The sequence below is a fragment of the Pomacea canaliculata genome, linkage group LG10 (genome assembly GCF_003073045.1).
Source record: "Pomacea canaliculata isolate SZHN2017 linkage group LG10, ASM307304v1, whole genome shotgun sequence".
NCBI classification, from domain to species: domain Eukaryota; kingdom Metazoa; phylum Mollusca; class Gastropoda; order Architaenioglossa; family Ampullariidae; genus Pomacea; species Pomacea canaliculata.
Window position 1 is genome coordinate 11,620,052 of NC_037599.1, and position 22,676 is coordinate 11,642,727.

The 22,676-nt window shown below is 35.5% G+C and overlaps 1 protein-coding gene across 2 annotated transcripts; it reads right to left on the bottom strand.

The window, feature by feature from the left end:
* Positions 1-505: 505 nt before the first annotated feature.
* LOC112573058 (lethal(3)malignant brain tumor-like protein 3) lies at positions 506-22,623 on the bottom strand. Of its 2 annotated transcripts, XM_025253046.1 has the most exons (19): positions 22,529-22,623; positions 19,086-19,390; positions 16,683-16,799; positions 13,806-15,133; positions 13,314-13,446; positions 12,946-13,084; positions 12,434-12,612; positions 11,696-11,778; positions 11,303-11,537; positions 10,791-10,885; positions 10,247-10,475; positions 9,743-9,828; positions 9,073-9,298; positions 8,801-8,891; positions 8,441-8,581; positions 7,840-8,001; positions 7,547-7,608; positions 7,149-7,384; positions 506-6,634 (listed from the first exon to the last, which is right to left on the bottom strand). In XM_025253046.1, exons 1-19 carry the CDS (start codon positions 22,552-22,554, stop codon positions 6,506-6,508), a joined length of 4,002 nt encoding a protein of 1,333 aa, XP_025108831.1. In that variant the 5' UTR covers positions 22,555-22,623; the 3' UTR covers positions 506-6,505. The 2 variants fall into 2 exon arrangements, with proteins under 2 accessions (XP_025108831.1, XP_025108832.1); XM_025253047.1 differs by lacking the exon at positions 16,683-16,799.
* Positions 22,624-22,676: the final 53 nt, after the last annotated feature.

The following is a 22,676-nucleotide window of genomic DNA, read 5'->3' on the forward strand; positions in this document are numbered from 1 at the left end:
TTTAATGAACCGATTTATAGGAATTTTTTTTTTTTTGCATCGGTTTATATAAGATAATTAGAGGCAGGTGTGCTATTAATGAAGTGCCTTTAATGAATCGGATGAGGGATACTTGGAAGTGGGGGAGTGTGTCCGACTGTGGTAATTAGACGACTGAAGCGACAGTCTGCATAGCTCCGCTATCTAGTAATCCGTTTTTGTAATGGCCGTCGACTATTACGAAATGAGCAATCCCAATCACCTGAGTCATTACAGTCAGGGATTTCATTAACAGCACAATGGATCGTACCCGAAGCTCGCTCGCTCCCTTCTGTTGAATATGACTGACCTAAGAAGAACTAGGTACCGTTCTGCTGGAATAACTATACCGCACAAAAACATGCAACATGTGTCTGTACGAAAAGTGAATTCACAGACTGACAAAAGATTCATACAACTACTGCATGAAGCTTGCACACTCACATACACACGCTCATGCAAGCTAATTTGTCAATAATGACCTTAGGCATGTCTGTCCCCCACAACAGGACACATCTGCTGTATTAGATCAACTCCAATAAGGGCATATCGTTTCCAGAAAAAAAAATTGAACAAAGAAAACAGCATAAAGCAGACAAGCAGCAGAATTATCAGGCCAGATTTGCATACTCGTTCTTATTTTCTAATTACACACTATACATGAACATTTTTCATTGGCATGTAACATTCTAGTAAACAAATAAACGATTAAACATCTTGTGCAAAAATGTTTTTCACTTCCTTTCATTGCACAATCACTAAAATATCTAAATCTACAACATTAATATATTATTAGTTTCTACAAAACTCCTTTATGTGAAATATTCTTATAAAATAATCCCACAAAACTGAAATATCAAAAAGGGTTTCTCCAAAATGTCTATAAAGAAATGCTTGTATGTTTCTTTGCCCTTCGATGACTGGTATTTTTTTTTAAAAAAAGACTGCTAAACAGAACATTTTGAAAACAGTTCACATTACACAAAAACTTTGTACATCCAGAAGTGGTTTCAAAATTTACTTCCTTTCAGTAGATCTACATCTACTACTTGTATTCACACAAGATGAATGCTAATATTTACAAGCTAAATTGCAATGTTGTTTAGTCTAGAAAAGCCAAACACACCGGGAACTAATGGCAGTCAATCACCAGCATCCAGGATACCCTGAACTTCTTTGGAAACAGATTATTGACAATATATGTACATGCATTTAAAACGAATGCTCATTTGTATACTTCAACAATTGCAACCATACAGAAATATCTTTACTGAGGTTCCATATGCAAAATATATTAAGTATTTTTTATGTCCCCCTCCCCCTCCTCCAACAACTGCAAGTTACCTCCTTTAACACTACAATCTGATCAAAACTTTGACCATCATTGCTTGATATCTTGTTGATTCTGAGGCATTCTCCTGAAAAAATGCACAAAAACAGCTGAGAATTTTTTTTTACAACTCTAGATCTTCTTCTTCATGACCATCTTTGTCAAAGTCGAGCATTAAGAGTGCACATACTGCTTGATAGCTGTGTGTTTGTGCAAAAAATCAAAACTTTTGAGCAAAACGATGCTAAGGCAAAGATTCCATGCAAAATAAAACGTGAGCATAAAACTTTTAAAAAACTCTCTAACAGGAGAAAAGGTCTTAAAGTATAAGCACCACAGATGTTAAAACTACTATGCACACAACAATCTCCACCTTCCCCTGTGTTTTAGGGTCCTCGACAAGTTATCAACACACACAGGTTAACAGTTTTATGTTAGAAACTGAGAATAAGAAAAGGAAAGATGGGGGGAAAAAGTGAACTTTATATACATAGAAATGGGAACAGATTGGAAGCACTTTCAAAACAAATGCTATTATAAGCATTAAAACTGAAATCCTTTTACATCATTTTATTTACACTTCTAGACAAGGCGAGCCTAGAGTTTTTCAAGTACTAGCCTAGATATATCTAAAAGTTAGCAGTTATTTCTCTCTTAGAAAACTATACTATATTCCTATATATAGATAGCATAAAAATGTTTTTCCCTCAGACAACCATACACTCATGAAAGAATAAAAAATGAACAAAACTTCAAAGCAAAATATCTGTTTAAAAAATATGCTAAAAAAATCACTGATTAAATGAACAGTAAAAATCTGTTACTGTTTTGCATACATTAATGTACTCAACTAAACAGTACTAAAATCACAATGAAACTGATAAGAAGTTATTCTTTACTTCCAAATAAAATTATCAATAGAAAATCTGGAATGCAAAGAAACAGCAGCCATCAGCAGTGAGGGAAACAGCTGACATGGGATACAGGACAAGAAAGAGAAAATGTAACTGGTGGAAGTCAGTTACACACCACGGTCATCACAAGTGTTTACAATGCCAAGTACACTTAAAACAAGAGTTCATTGTCTTTATAATTCACTCACAACCGCAACTCTTTAGGAATTTCTTTACCAAGTATTACTTTTTGAAGTCTTTTGTGATGAGCCCACCTATATCAGTGACTCTAATAAAACTACACAGACTGTGTATATGAGCATTTCACACTGAAGACAATGAATGGCTTGTTTGAGAAACTGTAATGACTAAAAACAATTAAAATTTTTCCCTATGTCATCAATTGAGGAATGAATACAGAACAGTTTCTCCCCTTAAACCAATGAGATTTCCAAAAAACTTTAATAAAAAAAAAAAGCATAATCTTTCCATTCAAACAAAACAAGTATAATAACCAAGATGACACTTCAACCACCAGTACAGTAAAGCCAAATAATGAGTTTGAGCACAGCATACATATTAAATAAAGCAACATGGTTTATTAGAATACATACAACTGTGTAGTTTGTCACATATCATAGTGCCAAAAATGCCCTTCTAAAAACTATTTTATACAGATGAATGAAGAAATTATTAAAAGATAAAGTGAGATAACAAGTTTAAAATGCTCTGGAAGACATCAAGTACTTTCTTTATCTTCAACAACACTCAATATCACTAGAGTTAATGGCATCTTTTGGACAATCAAACAAGAACATAATGGCGTGACTGTCAATTGTTTATATTGTACCATTTCATTTAGGTCTTGATCTACAGGACACTTCCTTCTTTATTCATGCCACACAATATTTTCTCTCATGACACTACATGTAACTAAGATGAAGCAAGGACAAACACAAAAGAGAGATGTTAGTCTCTCCAAACAGATGTAAGAGATTACAAATTGCAATAAGTATAAATCCTCCACATTTTATAGGATAAAGAATTGAGCAATTAGTTAAAAAGCACTGCAACACATTTGTGTCTCAAATTATCCTTTCTTAAAAGCATGCAATCATTGGCAGGTCAAAAGTAACTGCTGGTCGACCTGACGTAACTTAAAAGTCTTTTTTCTCTTCCCAAAGCTTGGCTTATTTTATGCTTTTTATATTTTATCCTTCTCAGTAGTTCTTTTTTGAGATTTCATTCTTTCCATTTACCTACCTTTTAATCAGCCTTTAGGTGCAATCAATGAAGCAGGTATTGAGAGAACTGTACTACATTTTAAGCCCAAATACCAGTCCAGGTAAACACAAAATTTTGTTTAGTAAGCAACTTAAAGGTCCTAGTTTTCACCTTTTGTTAATGTTTATAATAATCTATAAAGTGTCACAGGACTTTTTTTTTTTTGTTTGGATTACTGAAAGGAAGTCCCTAAACCATGTTTGCAAACCAAGTGCCAGTTGTATCCATCCATACAAGATTCATAAAGCAGAATAGATTATAGAAGAAGAAACGGCTTTGGTAGATGGAATATTCCTCATAAATACTACAAGCATAAATTCCCCCCATCCACCTTTGTTTTCTACATGCTAGTTTGTTTTCTACACGCTAGTGTGGTTTTCTAATATTTACCATACTAGCCATAACAACAGAAATTCTCACTGTTCTCAATATACAAAATCAGGCAAACAGTCGCAACTTCTCAGCTATCTTGCTCTACACCATAAGTCAGTGCAAACATATATACATGTTCTATACTATATCACATGGCAAGGCATATGTGCATGCACACAGTTTGAAATGCTTACTAATGCATTAGCCAAAATCAAAGTGGACTGGCTGAAACTTATCTGGTCACAAAAACTTGGGAAGAAAATATCTTTTTCTATCATAAGCAGCTAAGACTATCCATTTATTTCTGCTTTAGTACTATATATCTTTCCCAGCAGAATTCTTTAAAGAGATGGCTGTGAGATCTGCTGACCCAATAAATCATTTCTGCACTGCATAACAATTGCCAGATAAGCTTACTGAAGGTCCATCAACAAGTGTTTCTTCCCATCCTTCTCTCCCCCACCCCAACACCCATCAAAGACAATACATATATATATATACACACCCACTGCAACTCAATGAGAAATGCTGTGGATTCCTTAGGCACTTATTTTCAGGAACAATAGTATTCCTTTCAGCAACACACAGCAAGATCCATGGTTTATGTTTTAAATCCAGGCAGGTGAGAAATCTTAAACCAGCAAAGGATACTGATACTGTTTTTCAACACTTTGCAGAGCCTGGCCAATGTTGATCTAAAAATATTTTAACCACTAAAAGGTCAAATTTGTGACAACGAACACTGAACTGATGTGACTAATTGACACATGCTTCCAGCAGTATCAGCAGTGCTCCAATATCACATTTTCAAGTCTGTGGTTGAAAGCTTGCAGATGGAAAAGGACTTAGTAGCACAGATCTGGGTAATTAGCTAAAAAACTTGGATTTTTGTCACTATATTGGAACTTTCATCTATTTTTACTGCAATACTTAGTGCACACATGCATGAGATTCAGCTTTTTTATTTATAGTACACAACACTAATTATTCACTCTTTATGTCCTCATTTTTCTTTTTTTTAGTTGAATTATTTCTTCACATGATGTTTACGCTGACTGGCAATCTGATTTAATTTGATATTATAGTAGTAGTGAGTAAATGACATCACTCTCATGTCACATGGCCTACAAATCCTCCTGAAGTGATGACAATGTAGTCAAAAACTCTCCAGAATCTTTTAATGAACTAAAGCCAGTCATTTGAAAAATACTTTGCATTCAGACATGGTCTATACTCAGTCTTTTAATTCCATGCTTCAAAACTCAAAGACATGGTTAAAAAGCCTGTGATTTCTTCTCCTAGCATGGCTTCTCCAAGTCTTTAAAAAAAAAAATAAGGCCAATATTTTTTGAGCAAGTAAGCACTCTGGACACTGGTGATTTATTGCAGAATTCTAACTGCTATTGTGTTAAGGTGGAGTGACCTGACAACAGTCCTAAACATGGCCCTGTGTGTTAAAACATAATTCAATACAAAAAAGGGGAGTAGTTTGCAGAATGCAAAAATTATTTCTGATTAATTCTTTGGACATGTACATAATGTCCATCATCAAAAACGATGTATCATCTTACACCCACAGCATCTCGTGGTCTGCCATAGAAAACAATTATTATGCTCTCTTTTTTTTAAATAGGTGTTCCCTGAGAAAATGGTACACATTTTTTTGAGATTATCGATGCAGACTGATTAATTCACCACCATAGTCAAACATGTTCCTGGGTAAAAAGGTATATCCAAGACCTAACATTCTGCAAGCTACTGGTGCAAACTAGTGGACTACTCCCATTTATTTCCCAATCTAATATCTGGGATTCTTCCAGCCCATGTGACTTTGCTGTGAAACCCTACAGGAAATACACAAGGAAAAGAACAAAGACCACAAAGGAAAATAAAAGGGCAATATGTGTTGACAATGTATTTGTCCAAACACAGCACAATTTATGCATGTACTGGCTACCTTTTATAATCCAAAAAGGGATCTGAAATTTGGTTTGGTGTAAGAAAAAAATGACTACAAATCAAGGCATGATGCAAAACTTTTCTGTTCGAATGTTACATACACACACATATGTATGTATAAAAATATATATGTATATATAAACAAGACAATCATGCTTATCCCTTAACTTAAAGTTTTAAGCAGCAACAAAAGTTAAAGACTGAGAAGGGAAGAAAGTACAGCGTTAAAAAATTTAAAAAATGGAAAGAAAAAAAAAACTGTTAGTCTTAAAAATGATGGAAAGTGTTTTAGTGTTTTTATTTGTCACCTGACCCAAGTCTTAAAAAAACATACATTCCAGCAGAAAAGCCTGGAATGTAAACCCTGTAATTTTACCTGTCTGCCATGACCTATGAAGCCCAGTCTTTTCAATAATCAAATGGATCTGCATTGCAGCTCACAATCTCAATCATTACATGCACATTAAACTTGAATCAAGAAAGTGGAAAGTCTTATAATGAACAGTCAAATTAGGATGAGCTAATCTTTAAACTGTTTATCTGAAAGATTTGCTGTGCAGTTTACAGTTATGAGTCATGCTTAAAATTTGTTAGTCCATGGATAAGTCCATTTCCTTCAAAATAAATGTCACTTTTATCACAGAGTATATCACAAGTCTAGCGTCTGCTTGAAAATAAGTATACTGTTGAAGATCTTCAGTGCAGGTCCCAGCTTGATGTTCATGATTTTCACAATGTCTGCTTGGTTCAGCAACAAGAAAGCCTCACCATCAATTTGCTGTCAAAAAACAAAGGAAACTACAAAATGAAAATTGCTGACAATCACTTCAGAAGAACCGATCCATAAAAACACGAGGAGTCAGAAAAGAGAGATGGTTCTGAAGAGATTCTGCTAGATATCTTTTGTTCTTCTCATGCACTGTGAGTAGAATGATATGAATGTCAGTTCAGTTCTACTTCTGTAGGTTAGATGATGAAGCTACCATTATAGCTATGGTGCAAAGGACAATGCATGCTGATTGCAGCATACACTTGTGATGGAATTAAAAGAATGAAAGGAAAAAACTATTTGAAGATTATTATTTACAGTAGGTTCTGGCTCAACAGCTTATGAGCTGGCTCCTCCCCTACTACTACTATTTTCATATCTCTACTACTTTACAGTCAAAACCCACTATCTGAAAGAAAACAAGCTAGCATTGGCACTCTTCTGTGACATCAGCATCTGAGCTAACTGAACAAATTTTAAAATTAAAAAAAAAAAACCCACTCCTTATTGCTCCTCTTCTCACCTGTTCTTTGAAGACTTTTTCCTGTTCCCAGCAGCCTGGCAATGAAGCCACAAAAGTGGCTACCTCTGCTATTGACCACTGCCTAACATCATTACCAGTGATCTGACTAACGCCTGGCAGCAATTTGACATGATGCTCCCAGAAAGGAGGGTTTTCTTGGGAAGGTGCTGGTGGAATTGCAGACATGAACACAGACTGGTGGATGCCCTCATGAAGCACTGCCATAGAGTCATAATCTGTGAGAAGAATAGATAAGCAAGTTAGTGTGCTTAGATAACAAGACAACGGATAAATAATCCTACAAATACAATGAAGCTGGTAATATTGATGATGATGATGACAACAACAATGCAATCTGTAAAACAACTGTAAAAACTATCCATGATATTATCACTTACCTCTTTGATAATGGTCATCGCTTTGGCTTCGTGTAGTAGGATCACCACCATCAAAACTTTTCCTGAAAGCATAACATAAGTAATTTTTATAATGTATAGCCAGCATTGCAGTATGAGCTTAGCAGAATAAACTGTGATTTCAAATGAAGATCTGAAGAACATGATTGAAGTCATAATCTCTTTATCTTTCACATGTTTTTCATAAAAGGAATAACCAAAAGACTCTTCCTAAGAACCATTACTAAAGCATGAGAATATCTTCTCTTCCTAAATAAAACAGAACAGCATCCTACTTTTTCCGGCCCCTGCCAGGCCTTCCAATAGGTCTGCCTGCAAGTTCAGCTTTCATCTTCAGAATATTTTTTTCATAAAGAGGGCATCCTGAAAGTCGATGATGCGAGGTGAATCGACCTGTTATGTGTCCAGTGCTATCACAGCCTGGTGTCGGGCATTTCCTGAAATTAAAATGGCTTTCATATAAATCATAAAGCTATTTATGACTTGAAATACATTAGACCTTCAGACTGAAGAACAAGACTGGCACAGACTGAATGAAGAACAGGATGTCTAGGAATGTGTAGATATGACAAAAGGATACTTGCAAAAGTGAATTATAATGTACACCTGAAAAAGTCTATATATCTCTATATGATTCTTCTCCAATACATCTTTCAATAATTTCCCCCTACCTCCCAAACTTACACAACATGGATGTAATTAACAGCTCGCTACAAATAATTGCACATATTTTCTCTTCTTGTAGGTAGTTGTTCCAAGATGGTTCAAATTCTACAATGCAAGCCATAAAACTGAGCTAAGATGAATCTCAAAGTAAAGAAATGGTCTACGACTATGTTGTTAATTCAACACTTTCATCTAAGAACCAGCTACTACCTGATTTCACCACCAAACTCTGTTTTAATACGTAAGGCAGAAGGTGCTGCAGAGCCTTCTTCAGCCCTTGTTGACCCCAGTCTGTCCTGTAGTGTGGACTCCTTGTTCATGTTAAGCATAGAGTAAGGACAGCCGAAAGCACTGCCACGCACAAAAAAAAAAAAAAAAAAATGGCAAGTTTCCAGTACTGGACAAATTACAGATCTAATTTGAAAAGCTAGAGTTCTAAAAGTTTAATACTTTCCCTAAAAACAATTCTGAATAATTTTGACATGCTCGTGGCAAAATATCGATTATTTTTTAAAATCAAAGCTAATGTAACATCCAGATACTCTATGCAATATATCCACCCACACCAACCTGTGATGTCCAACATATTTTGCTCCTTTAATATGGCCAACACCAATGCAGCATGGAGTGGGACAGCTTCCTGGGGTGTGGTCATCTTCATCTAACAGACAACAAACAAAGAAGCAATTCTAAACATCCAAAAATTGCTATATAAGGATGGAAATATAATAAGCTCTGAACTATGAGGAATGAAAAGATAGGGCATGACAGAGACTGAGAAATTGACAGGAATCCTAGACTTAAGCTGGACATATTTCCCATGCCACTCTAGCACTACTCACTGAATGGTGGTTGTAACGGGTGGCCAGTGCGAGCACACCAGTGTGGAGGTCGGATATCTGGACTGTCATCATCAAGCCAGTAGTCATATATCTCAGGCCAGCCATCAAAATGAATTAAGACCTGGTGCTCCCTTACTTCCTTAATTGTTGCAGCACGCACTAGAATCGGATTTCTCCTGTCAACAGCTTCTACTTTCATCCCAGGTTCAAAACCCATTGGAGTCCTCTGGAAACACAATCAAGATTCAAAATGAAATTATTAAAAAAAAAAAAAAAAGTTCTGTAAAATTTAATGCTCTCCCTCATTCTGAAATTTGAAGCACAAATTTAAGAATGATTCTAATAACTTCTCATATTGTTAGAATTAAAAGTTTGACTTTAAAAGTTTGGAGATTATTTTTTTTTCTCCAGAGTCTCAATACTTGTAATTTTTCAACCCGATCCCTTCACATTGTTTAAACAATGCAGGGGCTTTAAGTCAATGCTGTCAGAAAATTTCAATCTTCTCACCTCCCACCCCAACTTCTCTCCATAAATGTGGCATGCTTTGTCTTAAAGAAAACCCTTTTCATTTATCAATTCTTAAAATAGCATGCTGGTCTTTGTTAATCCATCTAGCTTGGAGCTTAAATCATAGAGCTTTATTACTATAATAATTAAGAGTGCTTACAGGTTTGAAAGCTCGAGCAGGGACAGGTGAAGATTTTGTAAGCAGCATATACTCTTCCCACGTAAAGGTCTCCACTTCCTTCCAGTCTGATAAATGTCAGAAAGAATTAAAAAAAAAATGAATTCAATATCTCAAAGCAATTTGGTGAAGCTGTAATTATATTCAGAGGGAAGGGAGTGGAACTGGTGTTTTATACTAAGCCAGCATCTAAGGCTAGATCATGGCAAAGCAGCCAGGCCTCTAAACAAGTCGTACATGTAGGAAAAAGTCTTCCCGAGAGATATGAAACCAGCCAATCCTTACTGTACTGGTCACAGGTGCTAGAGCTTGTTGCACAACTGGACTGCCTACCTGTACTCAGGGTCAAAGGTACTTTGCACTTTTTAAAATTGAGATCGCCCACAAAAATGTCACAAATTAGATATATTTAGCAGTAACATAAGAAAATGAAGCCACCACTCTGAAATGTTTTAGAAAATTGTTAAAAAGTTGCTAATGACTGACCACAAGGTGGAGATAATGTGCGTGCATTTTCCTGGCACCAGCCCACTGGGTGGATATAAGGTGATGTAATGTCACACCAATAGTCATACACATCTTCCCAACCATCAAAGTGGACAAGAACTTTATCACCAAGAGTGTCAGCAACTGTAGCCACGCATATCAGCGCAGTGTTCTTTCTGTCCACTGCCTCCAGTTTCATCCCAACACGAAACGCACTAGGTGTTACAGACTTAAAAAAAAAATGATTAACACTTTTATATTTATTTTAACCAAATGTATCAAACAAGGGAAGCACAGTTATGCATACATACCTACATGTACACACACAGAATACACAAACTCTATTAAAATATACACCATATATACACACCCCCCCCCCTCCATTAAACTTACTGGAAAATAGCATGGTACCACCAATTTGCTTAGTCTTAAAGTGCCATCTACTGAAGAATCTATATGGAGTTATCCAAAAAAGTAAAAATGATATGTTCAGCTACACTAGCTCATGTAAATTAGCAAAACAAACTTAAAAAGCCATTCTTACAGCTCCTGGCTGATTTGCAAATGCTGTTCTGGGTGCAGCAATGGATTTGGTCGTTCGTAAGTATGATGTCCAGTTAAAGGCATCAGATGGCACATCTAAAATGAATTAAACAACAGCGTGACTCTCCCACCTATCATATATATGTCTAATATTCATACAACACCATCTTAACTCATATGCAAAAGTATGGCATCTTATACCACAGACTCAGAGCCACATAAATAAAATTATTAGTTCAACGCCTTCTTGATGCTTCAAAGTTCAGTAAATATGTTGTAAAATGAGAAGACATAGCCTATAAAATGTCTTTTCACCATTAAACATGCTACAATGCTGAAACCAAACCATACTTAAGAAAGGACTTACCTTTGATGCTTTTGCAAAATGTTTTTAGCACAAAATGTGTCAAGCCTTAAAACATGAAGAAATAAAATTACTTATTTCTAAAGCATTTATATATAAATACATATTTTAAAAAAACTAAAATAAGCTCTGACTGAGACATAGCTTACGTTTAGGTGGCTGCAGAGGTTTCCCATTTTTTTCACACCATCCGATAGGAAAAATATAAGGTGAATCAGCATTAGTCCAAAAGTCATAGCATTCCGAGAAGCCATCAAAGTGAAGACGTATGCGATAACCCTGTGTCTCTGCCACGCTTAGGACACAAAACAAATTCTGGTGCTTTGGATCTATCCCCTCCAGTCGCATGCCAACTTTAAAACCATTGCGTTGTGCCGGAAAAGGCTGTGAAACAGAGAAATGCAGGTTTAACTGCTGGTTAAATTATCAATTAAATTTTATTTTTCTAAATAAATTGGAATTATATTTAACAGTAATGATCTTAGAAAGTAGCCACTACAGACATCCTGAACTGGTAAACCATATAAAATTATAAAAATTACATCTCTGAACAATCGAGATGGAGCTGCCACTGCCTTCTGTTCTTCAAGATATTCCTGCCAGCTAAATCCACGAGGCTTGCGTCCTGAAAAATCAGAAAAACAAACTTTATAATCTATGAAGTTTAGTTTCAAACCAAAATTTTTAACTTTTCTAGGTTTTTTTTTTTAATTGAAAAAAAGTATGTATTATAATGTATAAGCAAATTATATTTTAAAGTAAACATGAATTATAACAACTATAAAAGTTCATTGGACACAACTCATAAATAAATACGTTGTAATCATAAATAATTTCTGCACAATGTAAGAAAATGTAACTTATTATTTACTGACACCATTTATGTCCGAAGTGGTAATGCTCTGTTTAAAATGTAGTTCACGAATGAATATACAGCTGCATAGCATGAATTGCTTTCCTATTATGAACAGATTTGTACAATCACCATGATTTTCTATTTCCTTAGTTTTGTAGGGAAAAAAAGCATATTTGGAAAAGGTGAAAAGGGGGACACAATACTGACTATATTGGTATAACACACCATTCAGGTGAAAAAAAGATATTTTACTTCAACGCTGGATTTCATAGCTGTATTTCTTTTTTAATCACATAAAAGTTCTCATATGGGCTAATCAGTTTTAAATAGGGACAGGAGCACAGTTCTATCAGAATATCAGTATGACACAAAAATGCAAAAAGATACAAATGCACTCATAGAACTGAAATATGATTGGCAGCACCTGCAGGCTGAAACACTGGCTTCTCTTCTTCTACACCCTCTGCAGCATTGTGAGATGGCAATGATACAGCATCCCCACTACCTGCACCAACTGCAAGGGCCCGGAGTTTCTTTTTCTTCTTCTTCAAGTTGATGACCATCTTTGTACTGAGGAGGTTGTGTTTCCGATGCAGGTTTTTCCTGTCAAGAACCAGACGCATAGTGAAAATGAAGAGGCAGAACTCTTGAAAAGGTATACACAGGGCCATGCAGGATTGGTGTGCACAAACATTTTATTTTCCCACACCATTTTGTCTTTCCACACTGTGGCAGAGACTCTACTGTGTACAAATATGCAGGACAATATTAAGTTAGAAATTATGCAATTAGCTTGGTAAATTCTGCACTGATATTCTGCAGAAACCTCCTGAGATATCCTTCACATAATTGATTAATGTGATTAAAATCCTACAAAACATACTAAAGTAAAAATATTAATAAACTTGGTTTTGATAATTGTTCTGGTACACTTACTTCCCAGCATAGGCCCCTACACAAGTCTGGGAACAGAATCTTCCTGACTTGCAAAAGTCACTGAGGTATCCATACTTGCCACAGTTCTCACACTTCTGAATAGGATCATTCTCTCTCTTAATGAGACTAGATGGACTGTCTGCAATATTTAAATGTCATTAAATACCGTTTAAATACCAGAACATTAATTATCTTTTAAAGATAGACAGTATGCTTAAAACAGACATAAAAGTACACCAAAGGACCAGAAATTTTATCTATTACAACTGTCTTCTTCAAGGCCAAGAAGATGGGAAGGTGCACATTCCCCTTAAGACATCTTTTAATATAACTTTACAAGCAGAATGGTGTGTGTATATATATTTTACCTGCTACTCTGGCAGCTTGAGACTCAGATGGATTGAAAGTTGCTGTATTTACACCTACAGATGAGTCTACCAGGACTGCCTCTTGTCCATCATCCATCAGCAAATCCACAAAGCCAAACTCATCAAGCTTGAACTGAAATGACATAAAAGTTGCACCTGAGAACATCTGAATTTTATGCTATATGGCAGGTGAGCGACTAATAAGCAGGACAAACATCTCTGAAAGAATTACCATGAGTGCATAAGTAGAAATGGTAAACAGCAAACAGGGAGAGAGAAAACTGCAGACAGCCAGATAATAAAAAAAAATACAGCAATGTTGATTCTGGTGGCATAAAATGACAGAAAACCAATGAACTTCAAGCAAATGTTCCAAGGATATAACAACATTTACTGCAAGAAAGGATTTTAAGAAATGTATAAAATAAAACAAAAAAGTATGACCATATCACCACACACATATATTAATACACACTTTTTTTTCCTTCTCACCTTCAGATTACTACCAGGTAAAGTGCCGATCCCATCATTCCACTCCATGGCTTTTGCAGCATCAAAGTCCCCAGGTAAATGTGTGTTCGCAGGAACATCCTCAGATTTCTTATTTTTCTCAACTGACTGTTCATCCTTCTTTTCCCCACAATCAGAATCCTTCTTCTCTGCTTGCCCTGGCACTTTATCTTCATGAGAGAGTGGGGTAGCTGTGGACAAGGCAGCAGCATGCTCTTCTTTTAAGTTTCCAACACTTGGCTGAACTATGAACGACATTTTCACTGGAGGTTCACCAACCAGTGGCAAAGTGTTTGTTGTGGAATCCTGTAAATGTTTAGGCGCCATGCTAGCACCTGCTGCTGCAATGATGCCACCATTTCTTATTACAGAACTTGCTGAGGACACAGTTTCATGTTGCTTGACCATACCTGACAGTGTGTCCACCATAGCACTAGAACTCGCAACATTGGTCCCTCCAATGCTGTTTGGACGAATAAGCTTGGTTGTTGTAACACTGGGAATGAGCCTTGCCTCTGGCATCTTGCCTGGGCGTTCAAGCACCTTTGTTCCAGAAATAGGAGGCTGGAAACTAATGTGGGTCACACCAACCTGATTCCCAGTGCTAACAGCAACCACTTGATTAACAAACTGACCTTGTACATTGACAGCAGGGGCCGATGCAATTGGCTGGGTGGCTGCACTAAGGACCTTTGGTGCTTGCGATGGTCTAAAGAGAGGCACAAGCGTAGCTGAGGTAGGCGACTGATGGCCAGGTACTTGCAGACCCTGGCTTCCAAGTGGTCGTGGGGCAAGACGTGTTGGTGCAGCGGTGATCAACTGTGGACGCCCAGTTAACGCCAGCGGTCTGTTCAGCAGTAAGGGAAATGGTCGGATGGACATCGGTTGTTGTTGATGCAGTTGCTGATGACCTTGCTGGTTTGACTGAGGCTGACTTGTACCCGTCATGGAGACAGCCCCGCCTCGGATTTGAGACATTGTTTGAAACTGCATCGGGTGAGACAAGACTGGGGAGGAAGGCAAGGTGCTTGGTTGGAGACTGCGCAGAGTATTCAGTGTCGTAGGGACAGTTAGATTCTGCCCTACTGTGGTTTGAAATGGAAGAGAAAGCCGTGTCTGCATGGCCATAGCCATGTTGTTACTCTGAAGATTAGTGAAGACCTGGGGGCGCAACTGGATCGTGGCAGGATTGGGCACCTTCAACTGGGTGTGAGTAGAGGCATGAGAAATACTGGCCTGATTGTTACTCACAATGCTAGAGGTGGTCAGGGACCCAGTGCTCATTGGGGAAGACACAGTCGGGACAGTACCTGTACAGACAAAGAGTTGGTACAGTACCTGCATAAACATATGATTTCAACTCTAAATTCTCACAAAGCAGAAACCCTGCCACCTTTGAAAAGCAAATTTATGCTATAAAATCAGAAATATATATCTAAACAGAAAAGAATGAAAACTAAAAAGACAACAACTGATTACTGTGAAGCAAATTAGTTGTCAACATGGTATTTCTGACAGAAACCAACAATGGACTTGCAAAACACACAAACAAACAAGAGAATAGAGACACAGAACAGAGACATGCACATTCACTCAGCTTCCTGTTAAGAGCATTAGATAACAGAAATACTCAAAATTAATACTAAGTCAACAATAATTATGCTGAGCTGTTTAAGTATTTATGCACAGAGATTTTATTAATACTTTGTAAAATGCCCCTTATTTATTTGATACATTAAATTTAAATGAGAAACTGAATAATAATGTTTCTTTTATCATTATCCCACAGAAACAAAACACACAACAAGATCAACCAATCAAAAAATAACTTTCTACTGAGAATAAGCCATGATAAAGATGTGATTGTGTGAACAGGATCCATCAGAAAATAAAAGAAAAATGGCAAAGAAACTTTTCATCAAGAAAAAGAAATGGGCAAATTACCAAAACTACAGTTTAGTTTTACAGTTTGTATTTACAAATCTAAGTGAACTTCACCCAACCCTATTGTAATCAGAACTGACAATCCATGAAGCACTTGTTGACATCAACAAACAGGGGAGTGAGAAAATGTACCATTTGCCTTTCTGAAGAAAATGACATGAAATACTTTCACTTTCAACAAATACCAGCACCATAGTAATATGTATACAAATAAAAATTATTCTGATTTACTTTCTGGGTTTGTTTTCACGAAGCATATTTACCCAGTTGGTTAGCCTATCTAGTGTGGATAAATCTGAATTATTGAATTCACACTCTGAAAGTTGCAAATGCCAATGACTGAATATGGCAGTTGGTGCCCATAGGTATTTTCCTCCTCTTCCTGTTTGTCATTTCATTCTGACTGAAAATAAATTAATATTTTTTCAATCTAATATTTGCTTTATGCTGAAGGAGCACCATTTGATCAAATTTTCTGCAGGCAGATGCTTGTTAGTTTTCTTTTTTTCCCCCCATTTCTTGTGGTTCTCATTTTGATTGAAGATTTACCCTTCACCTTTGACCAAACTTCAACTACTCATCGACTTGCAAATCAGGTTAGGTTGTCTATTCTCACTAGTCCCCTACCAGGGCAGTTTAATTCATTGGTAATCATGAATACAAGCCGTGGAAAGGTACCCCTCCCACCAAAAAATGTTATCTCATATCTTTGCCCCAGTTAGTATAAACAAAATATTGCAAATAAAGAGGAAAGGTTCACTTGCTATGGTGATATATAACCAAATAAATGTTGCACAAAGTTACAAATAGAAACAAAAGAGTATTATAAACTGTGAAATTAAAAACAAAATCATGATACAGAGGAATGGATCAAACCAATAGTCTCAAACAGAGAAAGACTGAGAGCATGATTACCCTTCACCAAGGTGACAGGAACAGCAGCCAGATTAGAGAGACTAGATGATGCAGCAGGGGTAACAAGAAGGGTGGGACCCCCGTCCACTGCTATGGAATTCTTCATGTTAATGATGCCTGGCAGTGGAAGTAATGAACAGTGATCAAGTGCAAAGTCCAGCAAACATCAGACCACCTGACATTTTAAGAGCTCACCATTATTCCAGTCTTAATGAAACTTTCCTGATAGGGGCCAGACAACCTAACAGTGAACCAAATTTTACCAAGATGATTTGACTGTGACCTAAAGACAATTTAACCACTGCCAAAACCAAAATGACTATGCCAAGATTTAATCAACTATGGGCAAAAGACAACTGGTAACAATAAAAGTCAAAGCCCATGTGAACCATTTTCCCACATCATCAGACTGAGGTGAATCTTTTAATTTACCTGTTATCGCCAGTTTTTCACAAAAAGTAATCTGTAAACTAAGCATACATAACTCTTTTTACTGCATGACCTTTTTAATCAGCCATATTTAACTTTCATATATCTTCAAGCAGTGATGAATTTGGTCTTGGTTGGTCTAGTTTTTTGGCAGTGGTCAAATGTCTTCTGGTTGCGGTTAAATCATCCTGACCGATTTGGTTTACTGTTGAGTTGTTCAGTGACCTTACTGACATGACTTAAAATCCAGTTGCATTTGCACATGCAGATAGATTAATCAGCCATCCTATCCTCTAAATAGAAAACAATGACAAGGATAACCAGATTATATCTGTTTCAAGACATCTATTTTGATGACACCTGTAGGAAATAAACAAGCTGAAAGAAGGAATTTCCTGTATTTTTACTGATGATATCTCAACTTAAATCCAAGCTAACAGCAAAGAGGGAACGCTAAATAATATCATTTCCAATAATGCAAAAGTGACAACCTCTAATCTATTTTGTAAAAGCCTACAATGTGTGTGTGTGTTTTCATCTATACAGATCATTCATTCATGTAAGTAAAAATGTTGAAATTTAATCCCCCTAACAAACAAAAATTGAAAAGATTTGTATGAATGCTGACAAACTTGTACAGACATGTCTGGGTATATACTGCACTTATGTAAAATTCAAATTTTCAAAAGTGGTATTTGTCTGGAAAAGTTTGAAAACTGGGGTGTTAGAGAAAAGTACATTCATCATATATTCAAATTTCATTGCTGACTGGTTTATGATTTTAACTGCCCATTTCTAAAATAGCACTTCATGGTAAGGGTGATGGATAAAGCTGTTTTCTTCTACATCTCCTGATACATTTCAATTAGTAACCAACACTCTACTGTTCTTAGCTACAACCAAGTCCATTTATAGCAACATCTGTTTGTCTCCACTTTCCCATGTTTCTCAGTTGGGTGTATTTTTTAATTACTTGAAATTACTTTGACACAACCCACTCAGATTCAGATGCTTTACTTAAGACCATACACATTTCACATCTTTAACACGATGACACCTCTAGTTCCATCCCTAATATCTGAAGTACATTCAAAATAACATTTAAACTTTCTTTTTTTTCATTTCTATATACTGTACAAAATTTGTACATGAAACAATTCTAGGCTGGAAAAGAAGCAGTAATCGAGACAAGACAATAGAAACAGACTACTTTAATTAATGGACGCACTACCTGCTTCTCCATTTCTACTCACAAAAAAAAAAAAAAAATCTTGCAACTAAAGTGAACATTTGCTAGTTGTCTTTGTAGTATATACCAAGACCCAAGGTCAGTGACTAAGTAGCACTTTCAGCTGATGAAATTAACTACACACCCTTTAAATGTGAAATTAAACAAAAACAAAACAATTACACAAAATAAAAATTACAAATTTTTTCTCAATGCAACACCAGCTCCATTTGTATTACAAAATGTGCTCCTAAAGAGTTACCAGTTAATACAATTGCTGCTTGACAAATGAACAGAAATGCATGATGGTTCCAAATGACCTGACTTTTGTCTCTTTTTTTCAAAATATTAATTAAATTAAGCTCTTTTATGTTGAGATCTGTTGCAGAAGTGCTAACGACTGTAGCCGACATAATATTCTCAGCTGTTTCACCACTTAACTCTCAAAACAATTTTTGCAACAATTTTTATAGCATTTCAGAAAATTATATAATAAATCTGATGTCATTACTACTTTTAAAAAAATACTCTAGGAGACTGACATTGTTAACAATGACAAATCCCTAAATCATTATGAATATCAGAAAAACTTAAATGCTTATACAAATGAGAATAAAAGTAATACTGATTTTTGTGAATGATTTAATTTTGGTAAAATATTTTTTCAGAGATATGTGCTTCAATAATTACTAATTAGCCTTCAGCATTATGAGAAGAATTATATATCAACTGATATCTGAGCTTACCATTGCTGATGGTCAAATTGATGGCAGTAGGAAAGGACATAATGGCAGGAGAAGAAGAAATGGTTGGTGCTGGAACTGTAGGTACTGGTGAAGCATTTGTGATCGTCAAAATGTTTGAGGCAGAATTTTCATTAGTTGTGGTAGTAGGGACTGCTTCAATCCGTGACCGTTTGCTAGGCATGTTTTCATTCACGTCCGACTTGTCAGCTGCTAGCGCATGTTTTGCAGATGTCTGTATGCTTGTCTCCTCTTCTGCATGAGGTGATGCAGACAAGCTGGTGCTGTTAGATGTGTTCATGGCTTTCCTAGGGGAAACATCAACCCAAATGAAATTCCTAAAGTTTAAAAGAAAAGATTGCTGAACTCACTATATGAGTGTTAACTTTATTTGGAAAAAAACTTAAATAGGTAGCGGTTATGCATGGATTAGAACTATTCTCAATAAATTTAATTAGCTCCATAAAGGGTGTTCTTAACCAGGAAAAGACCTAAAGCATTAACCATTCAAAGTGTCCCAAAAAAATCCATTGTACTGGCAATGTATTAGTTAGCAAGTTTGGACATAGCATGCTGACCAAAGTTCCAATGTCTTGAATGTTTCCCCCATAGCCATCAGCTTCCTGTGACCTTGACACACATCTTCATCAATTCTCTATCTTTCTTACCTCTTTATTATATTACTTTTGCTGGAATGTATTCTCATGTGAGATAATATTTTTGACAACTTTTAAATATATGTTGCAATTGCAGTGTTCTCGAGACAGTGGGTAAAAATAAAAGTGCTGTAAGTTAAAAATCAAACTCCTAAAAAATAATAATTGATTCATTTTGCTGTTACCTTTGTTTTGATTCTCACATTTGGATTCTCAGCCATATACTCAAATTGTAACAACTCTTTTTTTTTCACAGATTGTTTATCTTTCAGTTTATTCATTATTCAGTTTATCAGCATTTTTTTTTAACTTGCACAAGGGAACATGTTTAGTAATTTTGTTTACTTTTATCTTTTATTACTGACCCTGAATTTTCAAGTGATTTCTTAGTTACATAAAGTTTATATGTCTTGGTTATATATAAAGTAATATTGTTTACCATTTGCAAACAAAGAAATGTGCATGCAAGATATGATCTGACTCAGCATGTAGGAGCATGATGGCTGCCTCCAGACTGTATTATTTTCAAAGTCACAGTAAAGTACGCATTATGGGAATCATGCGCACTTGCTGTGTTGTCAGAATAGCTGATATTGCACCATATTAAAAGTTATATATCCTGAAAGTTTAAAGTAATGCACCTAAAATAATAAAAATAATAGATCCAGTTTTGCCATTACCTTTGTTAAGAATAAGTCTTCGTACGATTTATTTTTCATGGCCATTTAATCTCATAAAAATAATTTTCCTTACGAAATATTTATCTTTCCATTTATTCTTCTCGAGCTTCCTCAACATTTTTTTTTTAACTCTGCTCATTAGAACACTTGAAATGATTTTTTAAAACATTTATTCCTTATCCATAAGCTTTAATTTTCAAGTGATTTTCTTTTTTAGTTTTTACTCATCTATAGTACTGTACCATTATTTTTCATTTGGAAACAATTGTTTCTGGGTGCAAATACACTGCATGAGAATATGACCAGCTAGGTGCACAAATTGATTTAGAGTAAATGAAAACGATGGCTGCTTTCTTGATGGATAGGGGACTGCTAATCAAGGAGTTTGCAAACTATAATTCTCCATGGTCAAAAGTATTCAAGCTACCCTACTTAATAGTATATACTTCATTTTTTTTGAAGATGTACAATAAGCTCCTGAAAATAGAGAGGAAACCAACACCAAAACCATTAAAGACCCAAAGTATAGTTAAAGAATTAAATACAGTTTGAAAATCGTTATCTACTAACCAAATTAATAAACAGGCAAGAAAAAATAATGAGGAATGAAAATGTAAGATATTTTCATAATTTGATCCATATATATATATAACAGAGATTCTGCCTGCCTACACCAGCTTCATAAATATGATTTCATTTTATGTGACAGGATCATTTCCCTGCTAACAACTATTTCAAACAGACAATAACCTTCAGAAATCATATCTAGCTGTTCCCATAATGTGCACATAACTTCTACCTGTGCATCACATGCCTCTTTTTTCTTTTGACTTTGCTTGAAGGCTGATTTCTTGCCCAACTCTCAATTTTAAACAGCAAAGAAATTCAGCAAACAATTATATTTTTATTATTTTTTGTCAGATGAGTTTTATATGAGTTTTTTGGGGAATGAACAATAAAATACAAAATGTCTAGAGACCTTATAAATATGAATTAGTCACTTATTAGAAGTATGAAAAAAATAAAAGAGAAATTGTTCAACTTCCTTAAAAGAGACTGAAAAGTAGAATGCCATCCTCTTTTAAAGTCTTAAAAAGGTGGGAAGTGAAATTTAATATCTTTCCTTTATCAAATATTTCAAACAACAGACAAAAAAAAAAAGACTTGCATTACTTTTGTTTCATTTTTTAATACTATTTGCAAACTTTCAGTTCTTTTATTTTGGTAGAAAATGAAAAGTGCAAAATTCACTAATGGTTAATAAACGCTGTTGCATGTTTTCAATCGCCAGTGGATTTTTTTTTATTTGTTAATGAGACAAAACAATGTTTTCAGCTGTTTGTTTTTTCTTTCCCTCTACGTTCATTGCACACTAAAAGTGCCCATATATTGCAAACTGCTCACACTTAGCAGTCCGCACTTTTTTCGTCCTTTATTATAGACGCACCTAGATTGCCACCAAAATAAAAATGCGGGGGTGGGAGGGAAAAAAAAACTTGGCATGTGACGCACAACAAGCAATGGCGGAGAATATTTTACTCCGTTTCAGACACAATAAAAAATTATTTTCCTTGTTTTGTTAACAAAAATAAAATTGCACGGTGTATAAGAAGACTTCGCTTGAATGGGATGATCCATTTTAAGACCATGAAGGTCTGTTAATTCCAGAAAACTTATTATTTTCTAAATAGTGGAAACCCGGGAAATAATACACGGACGCAGCCTCGTTCCCAATAACTGGGTACTTGCTGCGAAAGCCACTTTTCTTTCTGGAAACTGGGGAAAAAATGGACTTTTAAATGTGGAAAAATCGTTTCTAATTTAAACAAAAGACTTCAAAAAAACTGAACACACTATTTAAGACAAAGACAATTTTATGGACGGACAAATCGTTAAAATGATCTTTAAAACCTAATTGAGGGACAAGCGCACAACGATCAAAAACAAAACTTCCCGCTCGTAAAACGCAAAGTTCTCAATCTATCAAAAAGTAAAAGCAAAAAAACCAAGTGTGAAAATTGAAAACTGTAGAACAAATCTTACTACAATAATTGAAATATGTTTTATCAGTTTCTGTAACGATTTATCCAAGTAATTAGCGATTTCTTACCAACACTCTAGTTTTGGGTCCTCCATTAAGCAAGATGCATTATCGGTGGGAGTAAATTGGAACACTCAAATCCGTGCGCTGTTCTATTTAATATATTTGACAAATTTGAAAATTCCCATCGGTGCAGTCTAGCATACAAATATATGAA

Bases quoted from the DNA above. Each gene is read 5' to 3' on its own strand.
- LOC112573058 (XM_025253046.1), bottom strand. From the start codon at position 22,554: ATGGAGGACCCAAAACTAGAGTGTTG. The intron at 10,476-10,790 runs GTAAGAATGGCT...TTTTTTTTTAAG, and splicing joins TTGCAAATCAGCCAGGAGCT to TCTGTAACACCTAGTGCGTT. The intron at 8,002-8,440 runs GTAGTAGCTGGT...TTTTAATTTCAG, and splicing joins GAGTTTGGTGGTGAAATCAG to GAAATGCCCGACACCAGGCT.